General features: G+C 36.0%; 2 protein-coding genes across 2 annotated transcripts in view; one reads left to right on the forward strand and one right to left on the reverse strand.

The window, feature by feature from the left end:
- The window catches only part of LOC107753468 (zinc transporter ZIP4-like), an 11,344-nt gene extending 5,527 nt beyond the window's left edge, over nucleotides 1–5,817 (forward strand). Inside the window, exons 5-12 of the mRNA XM_016569619.1 lie at nucleotides 382–553; nucleotides 1,150–1,322; nucleotides 2,146–2,304; nucleotides 2,495–2,587; nucleotides 3,231–3,285; nucleotides 3,826–3,978; nucleotides 4,215–4,402; nucleotides 5,145–5,817. Of these exons, the coding sequence (XP_016425105.1) occupies nucleotides 382–553; nucleotides 1,150–1,322; nucleotides 2,146–2,304; nucleotides 2,495–2,587; nucleotides 3,231–3,285; nucleotides 3,826–3,978; nucleotides 4,215–4,402; nucleotides 5,145–5,273 (1,122 nt within the window). The 3' untranslated portion in view covers nucleotides 5,274–5,817. The remainder of the gene's footprint in view (nucleotides 1–381; nucleotides 554–1,149; nucleotides 1,323–2,145; nucleotides 2,305–2,494; nucleotides 2,588–3,230; nucleotides 3,286–3,825; nucleotides 3,979–4,214; nucleotides 4,403–5,144) is intronic.
- A 1,970-nt stretch (nucleotides 5,818–7,787) lies between these two features.
- Nucleotides 7,788–10,835, reverse strand: part of recql4 (RecQ helicase-like 4) — a 24,500-nt gene continuing 21,452 nt past the window's right edge. Inside the window, exons 24-27 of the mRNA XM_016569620.1 lie at nucleotides 8,557–8,746; nucleotides 8,302–8,470; nucleotides 8,113–8,221; nucleotides 7,788–8,023 (exon numbers count right to left, since the gene is read on the reverse strand). Coding sequence (XP_016425106.1) covers nucleotides 7,902–8,023; nucleotides 8,113–8,221; nucleotides 8,302–8,470; nucleotides 8,557–8,746 — 590 coding nt within the window. The 3' untranslated portion in view covers nucleotides 7,788–7,901. The remainder of the gene's footprint in view (nucleotides 8,024–8,112; nucleotides 8,222–8,301; nucleotides 8,471–8,556; nucleotides 8,747–10,835) is intronic.

The following is a 10,835-nucleotide window of genomic DNA, read 5'->3' on the forward strand; positions in this document are numbered from 1 at the left end:
ATGTATATGTGTGTGGCTGTACATGCACATATGTAGTTGTTTTTTGGTGTTTGGTTTAGTGTTATGTTAGAATCATTATTATACTCATACCTTTTGTTCTTTTAATATTTTTTTTGAATTGTTTTTAGCTTTATTTTTTTGTTTTCATTTAAATGTTTTAGTTTTGAAATGTTGTTGTATGCATTTGTCATTTTTATTTAATTTCTTTTATTTTCTTAAATGTGTGTATATATATAGTATTTATAGAGTTTTAGCTTTTAGTTTTAATAACTTTTTCTTACTTGTAAGTCGCTTTGGATAAAAGCGTCTGCTAAATGACTAAAAGTAAAGTAAAAGTAATATATGCATGTCTCAGATTGCTTCTGGTTGTTTTGCCTGCAGATGTGTTTTAGCGCTGAAGACCTTCTGAGGATCTACCAGCTGAACTCTTCATCGCTGACCAGAGATCAGTTCACACAGCTCAGTCCTGCTCTGATTCAGCAGATCCTCAGTGGAAGCTGTTCTGAGATCACTTTCACCCACATGACCCCTGATTCTCTGAGCACCGCTGAGAGTGAGTGACCTCTGTTTACACCATCAGACAACAATTAGTCCGAGTTGCATAGCATAGCTAGACTTGTGAATATTGGCAAAGTCCAGAAACATAGTCTAAACTAATGAGCAGTAACAAACCAAAAGGTGCAATCTGCAAATGTCTGTGCCATTCAACTGGTAGCTGCTATAAACATATATAACTTGAACTACAGTAATTAGCACAACAAGATTTCTTCAATCCGTTTCTCTGCTATGGCAGTAGTTGACCTGATGGAAAATGTTATGAACTGCAGTATGTATTTTTTAATTATGTAAAGCCATTTTAATTTGATGAGAGTGACAAACATCAATATACATTAGTACTGTTGTTTTGTGTGTATATGTTTATGTAAAATATTCAAAATGACAGAAAGTGAATGAACATGAAACATTTACTCAAAACCTTAAAACAGAAAAAATTTATATTAAATATGGTTTCACTTGAACAAAGGGAACAAAGACGTCTGTGCAAGGTAATTATTGGTCTATGCTGGTACAAAAACCAGTCTGAACGACGGCATACCTGTGATATAGTGATCTCTTTATACAATCACTGAATAAGCCCTTTGTGCCCAGGATATGGATATGCCACTCTCGCCAACATTATCGTCTGTCTGATGGCCATGTTTGGGATCGTGGTGCTGCTGTTCTCCAGGTGCACGCAAGTGTTTCAGATGTGCATCCAGTTCTGCATCAGTCTGGCTGTAGGATCCCTCACGGGTGACGCTCTTCTGCATCTACTTCCTATGGTGAGCAGCCGGCAAAAAAGGCTTAGAAATGTCTTCATTTAATTGCAACAGAGTGGAAATAAACAACAGTAAGAGTACAGTAAATTGGCTGAAAATGTACTCAACCTTGGGTCATCCAAGATGTAGATGAGTTTGATTCTGCATTGAAACAGATTTGGAGATATTTATAATTCCATCACTTGCTCACCAGTGGATCCTCTGCAGTGAATGGGTGCCGTCAGAATGAGAGTCCAAACAGCTGATAAAAACATTACAATAATCCACACCACTCCAGACCATCAATTAACGTCTTGTGAAAAGCTGTGGATTTTTAACTTGAAACCATCGCTTCTGGCCAAAATACCATAATCCATACACATCCTGCAGTGAAACAGTTCATCCCCTGTTGTCCTCTCACATCAAAATCCTCTGACATATTTTTTAAGAACCGTTTTGGACTGTTTTCTCCCCTGATTCAGACGAGACAACTTTTTCACTGGAGAAACCAATATTATAGATAGCTGGAAGCAAGTTTGAAATTAAAAATGCCTTGATGGATTTGTTTCTTACAAACATTCAACCTTTTGCTTAATTGTGGATTATTATGATGTTTTCATCAACTGTTTGGACTCTCATTCTGACGGCACCCATTCACTGCAGAGGATCTATTGATGAGCAAGTGAAGTAATGTAATGCTAAATTTCTCTAAATCTGTTCTGATGAAGAAACAATCTCACCTATATCTTGGATGGCTTGAGGGTGAGTACATTTTAAGCAAATGTTAATTTTTGGGTGAACCATTCCTTTAGATTTCATTGCTTTGTGACTGATTGTGTTTGTGTAGTTCTTAGGTCTTCATGCGCATGAAGAAAGACACAGTCATGAGGAAGAGAACCTCGACTATATTTACAAGCCCCTGGTGGTCATTGGGGGCATCTATGTTTTCTTTCTGATGGAAACCATCTTCGCCATCATCACTCGACATGGTCATCATCATGATGGAGTGAGTGATGTCAAATTTCTTCAGACACCGTACATTTATCAAAAAAGTTACATCTGAAAATACTGTCAAGCCATATTTCTCTGAAAAAAGTCATACAAATCAGATGAATGATATATGCTATTAAAATCCTTTCGAATATAGATAGGGTCTGTCTTTGCTGTAAATGACCTCTGTTGTCTGTTTGCTGCAGGAGTCTGACCCTCATAACCACAGCAAAGTTCTGCAGATGTTCCAGAGCAGGAGAACACAGCGAAACAACGACTCCACCTCACAGGACGAGCTGGTGAGAAAGTCTTCTTTGTGTGAATGAAGAAGTTATTATGTTACAAATCACTACACAAACACACTAAAATGGACGGAGCTAGTGTTCCCTGAGGAGGTCAGTTGAAATCATGTTTCACAAACCCAGACAGTAATTGTTGGAAATAAGAGGTCATTGCAGGATTTACAGACAATAGTCTGAGATTTGATTGCTACGTGAATCAGAAATGTTGGTGTTCATTGTTAATTAATGAATTAATATTTACCCAATTTTACCTAGTTTTCTAGGTTAGGTTAGTTTTAGTCCTATTTAGACACGAAAATGTGGGTTTCATTGGTGGACTTCTCTCTTTTTTTAATTGTTCTTTTTTGCCGTGTATATAATATTTGTCCATAACATGTCTGATTTATTTTGACCATTAAATTCAGACGTCAGTATTTATTTTGTTCGCAATTGCAATCGTATGTATATGTTTAGAGATTTGTACTGAAAAATCAAGACAAAAATCCTGAATATGCATATAAATCATGCATTGTGTATAATTATAGTCTTTTTTTTGACCATCAAACTCGGAGCTTATCAGTGCAGAAATATCCCTGAATTCATCTCAGTCTTCCTCTGTGATCATCAGTTTTGTAACGCTGTCAGTTTGTCCTGATTTTAGGTGGATGAGCAAAACAACGAGAAGTCCCTCCTGGAGCCGATTAGCAGCACTCGAGGTCAGTGAATGCTGTCAGGAGTCAGCGTTAGACACATCTAAGCCATGACTGTAAATAATTAGAGTTAACGACATGTTTGTGATGTAACATGACACACATTTAAGGGAGTAAAATGACCTGTTAGTAAAGTAACATTTACACACACTATGAGGTTGTAAAAGGTGATGTAACACTGATGTAAATAGTTATTTTAGGATTATTGAGATACTATTATAGTTTTTATGAATAGAGCTGTTTATTTTCATGACAAGCAAGATTCTCATTTAAAAAAATTTTAAAGGTGAAAAAAGATGAGATTATTATTATATATGTAATTAATATTTATTTAGATTGTATACGATTATTATATAAGTATTATAAAATATAAAAGTATTAAATGAAATTATAAAATGTAAATGGTGACACACACACGTGTATATATATCTCATTTCATTTTGCAGGATTATTTTTAGTTCCGTTTCGTCTGCAGGTGATTTTTGTAATTGAATAATGTGATTTCTGATTTTGAACAGTAGTGTGTATCTTTCTCATGTCTCTCAGGGAAGCGTCTGCTGCCGTTTATGATCACCATTGGTGACGGGATTCATAACTTTGCGGACGGTCTGGCCATGGGTGCTGCGTTCTCCGTGTCGTGGCGTTCAGGACTGGCGACGTCGCTGGCCGTTTTGTGTCACGAGCTGCCACACGAGTTAGGTGAGATACGTTTACTCGAAAGAAACTCTAATCTAGCCACAAAAAGTGCATTAAAAACAACTAGAAAATAAAAGCTAATAAGCTAAAAGACTAATCAAAACAACAAAGAAAACTAATGGCACCGGGCCTGTTATATGCTTCTTTTTCATGATGCGAAATAATTAGGATTCCTTTGTTTGAACTTGTGAAATGTCATACAGACACATTTCTGACAGGCTGTTTTTGTGTTTGGGCAGGTGATTTTGCGATCCTGTTGCACTGCGGTCTGTCGGTGAGAAAGGCTCTGCTGCTGAACGTGGGCAGCGCTCTCACCTCCTTCATCGGCCTGTACGTCGCACTGTCCGTCTCCACTCAAAGCATCACCGAGGAGTGGATTTGTGCCGTCACCGCCGGCTTCTTCCTCTACATCGGCCTCGCAGACATGGTACGTTTAATACTTTCTGCCTTCTTTTGTAACTCTTCTCATTAACAGAGCAAAACGACACAAGTAGCTGCCATATTTTGTGCAGATTGTGAGCCTCATCTTCTATATGGTACATGGAAGCCTGTTTCTGCTGCGGAATAAAAAATATGAATAAATAAAAACATTTAATAAAATATTCCGATTTCTTTTCTCGCAATTCTGAGAAAAAAAGAAAGAATTGTGAGATATAAAAACTCACAATTCTGACTTTGTTTCCTCAAAATTCCAAGTTGACATCATGCACTTCTGATTTTTGGTTTCTGCCATACAACAAAAAATTAAAAGGTAATATTTTTTTTTTTCCTCACAATTCTGAAGAATTGCAAGATACAAACAAAATAATAAGATATAAACTATAGATAGTGATAGTTCACTCAAAAATGAAAATTTTGGCATCATATTTTGGAGAATGTTGGTAACCAAACAGTTGACTGTAGCCATTGACTTCCATAGTATTTTTTTCCTTACTATGGAAGTTAATGGCTACCGTCAACTTATCAACATTCTTCAAAGAAAGAGGTTTGTAACAACTTAAAGGTCTACATGATGACACAAATTTTCATTTGTGGGTGAACTGTCCCTTTAAGTAAAAACTTGTAAAAATGGTAATTTCCTGCATCTTTCAGAGTGTGTAATGTGAAACATAAACATTTGAAGTATTTGAGTGTACTCCAATGATCTCAACTTCAATTTTCCTGTCTAGCTTCCATCTATGATTCATGTGGACAGTAAAAAGCCGTGGCTGATATTTCTGCTGCAGAATCTGGGCCTGTTGACTGGATGGGGGATTTTATTACTCCTGTCTTTATATGAAGATCAGATAGGAATCTAAGAAATGATGCAGGATCGTACTTGTGCATTATCATATTTTCTTCCTTGAACATGTTTATGTGATTGTCATTTAAACAGTGGAAATATAAGCACAATTCAGTGCTGCCATGCTTTGAAATGGAATATTTTTAAAACCTTGTTTTTATTTTTAATACTTCATTTTTTATTGGGAACAGAATTACTAGAATTGCATATTTGTTAAGATTATTTTCAAGAATATTATTGTAATACTTTTTAAAACACCACTCACATTTTCTTCAGATTTTCACATTTAAGTCTAATTAGAAATAACCATTTACAACCGATAAATCAGCCATGCAAATCACTTTATTTACAGTAGATAAATGACTTTTTATGGCCATCCGCACTTTCTCATAAGACTCCTGTCCTTCAATTTAAATGCATTTTTAACTAGTTAATTGTAATCTGTAAAAGTTGTTTCTGTGTTGTATTGTAACAAGGAAATTGGGTTAAAAACGTACTATAAGATACACTTGATATATGGATTTTACTGATTCATGAAATTCTGCTAATATGAAGTGAGTTTCTGTCATGATGTGTAGTGATTAAATCTGTGAATAAATAAACTAATGGTGATCTGTAGCTTTTGTCCTAGCCTGAAAATATTCACTCATAGTCTTTCATAAACGTTATGTAAAGAGTCTAGTCAGCATTATGGTCTTATGTATGCGAGTGTATTATTAGTCATGTTCGAGATTGCAGGGCTGAAAGCGCTGTGGTAAAGCCAATAATTTTGCCTCGTCTTCAAACTTGAAATGCTGAAGTTTCATTTGATTCTGACTCACATGACTTAAAAGTGCTCATTAGATGATGAGACACAATGACTGGTGTCTCTGAAATATCACAAGTACACACCCAATTTAAAATACAGTGAAATAACTGCAAACCTTGAAAAAAACCTTTAAAAAGAATGCCACTTATAATAATTTAATGGTATTTACGCAGTAAGAAAGCTAACTATGTATTAAGGCACTACTCTGAAATACTGTCTGTATCAGGGTCAGAAATGAACCTTGTGATTAATTTATGTATCTATGATGCATCTATCAATCGCAATGGCATGAAGGTGAGTAAATGATGCCAAACATCTGAATGAACTATTCTTATATAAAGTTTGTCTGTCTCAGTTATATTCTGTCCACACAATGTGAAGCACAGGTGAGTTTGAATGGATTGAACTTGAGCTGAACGAGCTGATGTGAAGTACACATGTACAACACATGTAACTGACACGCAACACTTTGTTTCCTTGCACTGAAAAATGAGGAAGACTCTTCTACAGTTCAGACCATCAGTCATTAACGTGGAAATTCTGATCTATTCAACAACACAGACTCAACAAAACTTTATATTGAGAAACTGCTTTTGATACATTTCCCAAACACTATATTTTCATTAGAGTTCATATTTAACAGAAATAAATATTAGCTGATTTCTGATAAAAAAAAGAAATGATGCGTTTTATCTTCTCAACTGGCAAGTATTTTTTTTAAGAACCATTATAAAGCCGATGCATTTGGGGATTTTATATATATTTTTCTCAGCATTCTAAGTTTTAATTTTGATATAAATATAAAAATAAATATATTATAAATATATTATGGTTCTATATTAAAATGACAAATTATCATTTGTTATTGCAACAAAGAATTGTTACTTTTTTTATTTGTTTCTAAATGATTTGCTCTTGTCAACCAGTCATACAAATAGAAAAAATAGTAATAATAAAATATAAATTAAGAAATTCCTGCACACTTAAGGATGATTGGAGTTGGTTTTTTTATTCATATGTGCCGCCTGTAATTACAGTAGGATACCACACAAAACATAAGCATCTAATCAAGGTAGACGTGCGTCTGTGATTAATTTTGTATTATACAAATCATTATAAAAGTTAATATATGTTGTTGTTTGGGACTGTTTAGTATACATGTAGTAGGCTATAAATGTATAAATTTACTCTAAAATGTATCTGACAAACAAAAACAAAAACAGCACAATAGTGCCCACTACAGGACAGACCGAGCAAATACAACTGCTGTGTTTACAAATCACCCTGATTCACCAGAAACTCTGGAAAACAGTCTTTATTGTATATAAAGTTATAAAACAAAACATGTGAACATTTAAAAGAGTGACAAACAGCACAAATAAATAAATTCAGACTCTAGCATCGTGAGATCATGTTACCTCGTTCTAATGATCTCCTGTGTAGCTAAACGAATGATCTCATTGAAATCAAACTGAATATATTTCCTCCAGTATCTTCGGTCACGTCCGTACGTCTGCGCTGGATAACACGGACTTCCTGTGGGGGCACAGAAACACATATTGAAATACCCCCCCAAAAAAAAAAAAAAGACAACAGGTGTATAAATTTACTCTAAAATGTATCTGACAAACAAAAACAAAAACAGCACAATAGTGCCCACTACAGGACAGACCGAGCAAATACAACTGCTGTGTTTACAAATCACCCTGATTCACCAGAAACTCTGGAAAACAGTCTTTATTGTATATAAAGTTATAAAACAAAACATGTGAACATTTAAAAGAGTGACAAACAGCACAAATAAATAAATTCAGACTCTAGCATCGTGAGATCATGTTACCTCGTTCTAATGATCTCCTGTGTAGCTAAACGAATGATCTCATTGAAATCAAACTGAATATATTTCCTCCAGTATCTTCGGTCACGTCCGTACGTCTGCGCTGGATAACACGGACTTCCTGTGGGGGCACAGAAACACATATTGAAATACCCCCCCAAAAAAAAAAAAAAAGACAACAGGGGGAGCGAAATGTCACTAGAAACAAACCGATGCCATGGAAGATTCTGGCCACGGCTCGACCGGAGAACTTCTCATCGCTGCGATTGGACAGGAAGCCTCTGATGTCCGCACAGATCTGAGCCTCCCAGTCCCTCATCTGAGGACACAGTACAACAACAGGATTCAGAGACAGAAATGAGAGTTCACGTCATAAACGAAACTGTGAAAGAGTCACACCTTGCATTTGTTGAGCTCTTCCTCCTCGTCCTCCTCTTCCTCCTGATAGTGTTTGCTCAGGTCCAGGTTTCTCCTCTTGTCGAAATAATGGCGCAGCAGCTCTTTGAGAGCCTGGCTCCTGCTTTCCTCCAGATCATCCATACACTGACTGCAGTTACGGTACGCAATGCTGCACACAAACACAACACACACACTCAGACAGTAAAGGACATAAATGGTTAGAAGAGCTGAGTCATGGTGAGTGTGTGGTGAGACCTGCGGAAGGCTTTGAAGCAGGTTTTGAGCTGGTACAGCTGAGTCCTCTCCTGTGCCATCACTCTGCCGTGCAGAAACGCACAAACCGCGTCCAGCTCGTCCGCCGCCAGGTCACCATATGAGCGGAAATAGAAGGACAGCGCTGAGAACTCCACATGGACACCGCTCCGTCCTGTGCCTCCATATGAACCTGACGAGATTTTAATTAGGGCTGTCAGTTTAGTGCGTTAACTAATTAGTTATGAAAAACTAACATCATTAAAATATTTCAACACAGTTAACGTACTGGCCCCGCCCCCAGACTTGTACATCATCTTACATTTCATACAGTTGACTTGACAAATATAATGCTGGGTAACAACTCCATAAATGCAGTTATGCCCTAAAATTCAAGATAGTGGGGTAAACAAATGCCCCTGTACGATTTTTTCGTCTCATATTTATATCACATGATATGAGCAATATAACATGAGCAGCGAGAGCAATATCACACTGTTTATGTCCGAATAGCACAAGTGCAAATGTGATTTTATAACAGTTCAGTAAATAAGAAGTTAATGTTGTTTTATTTTAAACACAATATTGTGCATTTTTGCTCAATTTTGCTAAAGAAAATATCACCTATAAAGCCACAGCAGAACTGTTGTGCATCTGTGAGCAACATAGCTGTGTTAAGTTTCTGAACGAATCTGCGTTTTGAACGAATCGTGTGAAACAATGATTCAGTAGCCCATTCATAAAGAGAGCCGTTTACTTCATTCCTGAATGAATCAGCCGTTTGAACGAATCGAATGAATGAATGACTCATAAAGACATTTACCGCCACCTGCTGGCAGTTTTCGTTTCTTCTTTAGAGTAAAAATAAATACAAATAAATAAAGGGATAGTTCATCAAAACAATAAGTAAAATAAAAATAAAAATCTGCCATCATTTCCTCACCCTCATGTAATTTCAAACCTGAATGACGTACTTTCTTTGCGCAACATAAAAGAATAAAAGCTGTTTTGGTTACCAGTGACTTTCATTGCATGAACAAAAAATGCGGAGATGTTTCTCAAATGATCTTCTTTTATGTTCCATAGTTTATGTTAGGCCGTTGTAGCCTAAAGGTTTGTGTGTAACAAATGTTTTGTTGAATCAAATAAAATATTTCTTTCTAAGGGTACTATTTGTAATGTCTACTTGATACTTTCTCTTTCAACACAATAATAGCTTTAAATAATATTTTGTGGGTATTTTCACAGCCAAATTTATTTAGTGATTAGTTTGATTAATTAATCGCTGCACCATGTAAATAATTAGATAAAAATTTTTAGTAACACTTTATTTTAGTGTCCTTGTTACACGTTACTTGTACTTCCTATTATAATAACAATAAATTATGCATAATTACATGCAAGTAACCCTAAGCCAAACCCTAATCCTAACCATATAGTAAGCACATGTGCTTAATTAATATTACTCTGTACTTAAATGTATAATTACACTGTAACAGGGACACCTTAAAGTGTAACCAAAATTTTAATTGACTGACAGCCCTGAATGGAATAAAATAAAGTACAACATAAAACAACAGTATATAATAAAAAAAGAACAGTTTTATCTAGTTTGTAGTTAGGTCATCTATCTTTCTTATGAATCTTTAATTAATCTTCCAATGAAATCTTTATTACTGCGATCAATTTTGGCCAAAAAAAAAAAAACACACTTAGAGAGGAAGAAACCATTTGACTGTCATGTGAAGTGACCAATCTCATTTTGTTTTACATGACAACTAGGGGAGGTACATTGTTTTAATTTTAGAGGTCCGATCCAATCAGAATAAAGCTAGTCGTTTTAAGTATGTTTGGTCCTTTTGGTTTGTACCATGCATTAGGCTTGCCGCGATAGACGGTGCTGACGGTGATACTAGTGTTAAGCCGCAACACCGGTTATGTCACTTGCCCACCGCGTCACCGACCCCCACCGTCGTTTTGATTTTTTATAGTAATAAAAATCATTTAGTTCAGTAAAAGAACAGACACTACAATTAAAAACTGAACGCGGCTGCTCAATGCAGCGTGCCGAACGACAGTCGCATCACAGATCAGACTTAATTTATCCAGTGAGGAGAGTGAGTCCAGCTGACTGACAAGAAGAGTGAAGTGAGACAGACAAGACGAGCGCGGATGATTTAGTTTCGAAACGAAATGCAAAAGCGCCTGTTTGGCAGTATTTTGGATTTTGAAAAGCCTGTTGACTTTTGCCGTTTATCTAAGGTGATTTTGGAAGTTTTTTT

This window comes from Sinocyclocheilus rhinocerous, unplaced genomic scaffold (assembly GCF_001515625.1).
Source record: "Sinocyclocheilus rhinocerous isolate Xijiao unplaced genomic scaffold, SAMN03320098_v1.1 scaffold1403, whole genome shotgun sequence".
NCBI classification, from domain to species: domain Eukaryota; kingdom Metazoa; phylum Chordata; class Actinopteri; order Cypriniformes; family Cyprinidae; genus Sinocyclocheilus; species Sinocyclocheilus rhinocerous.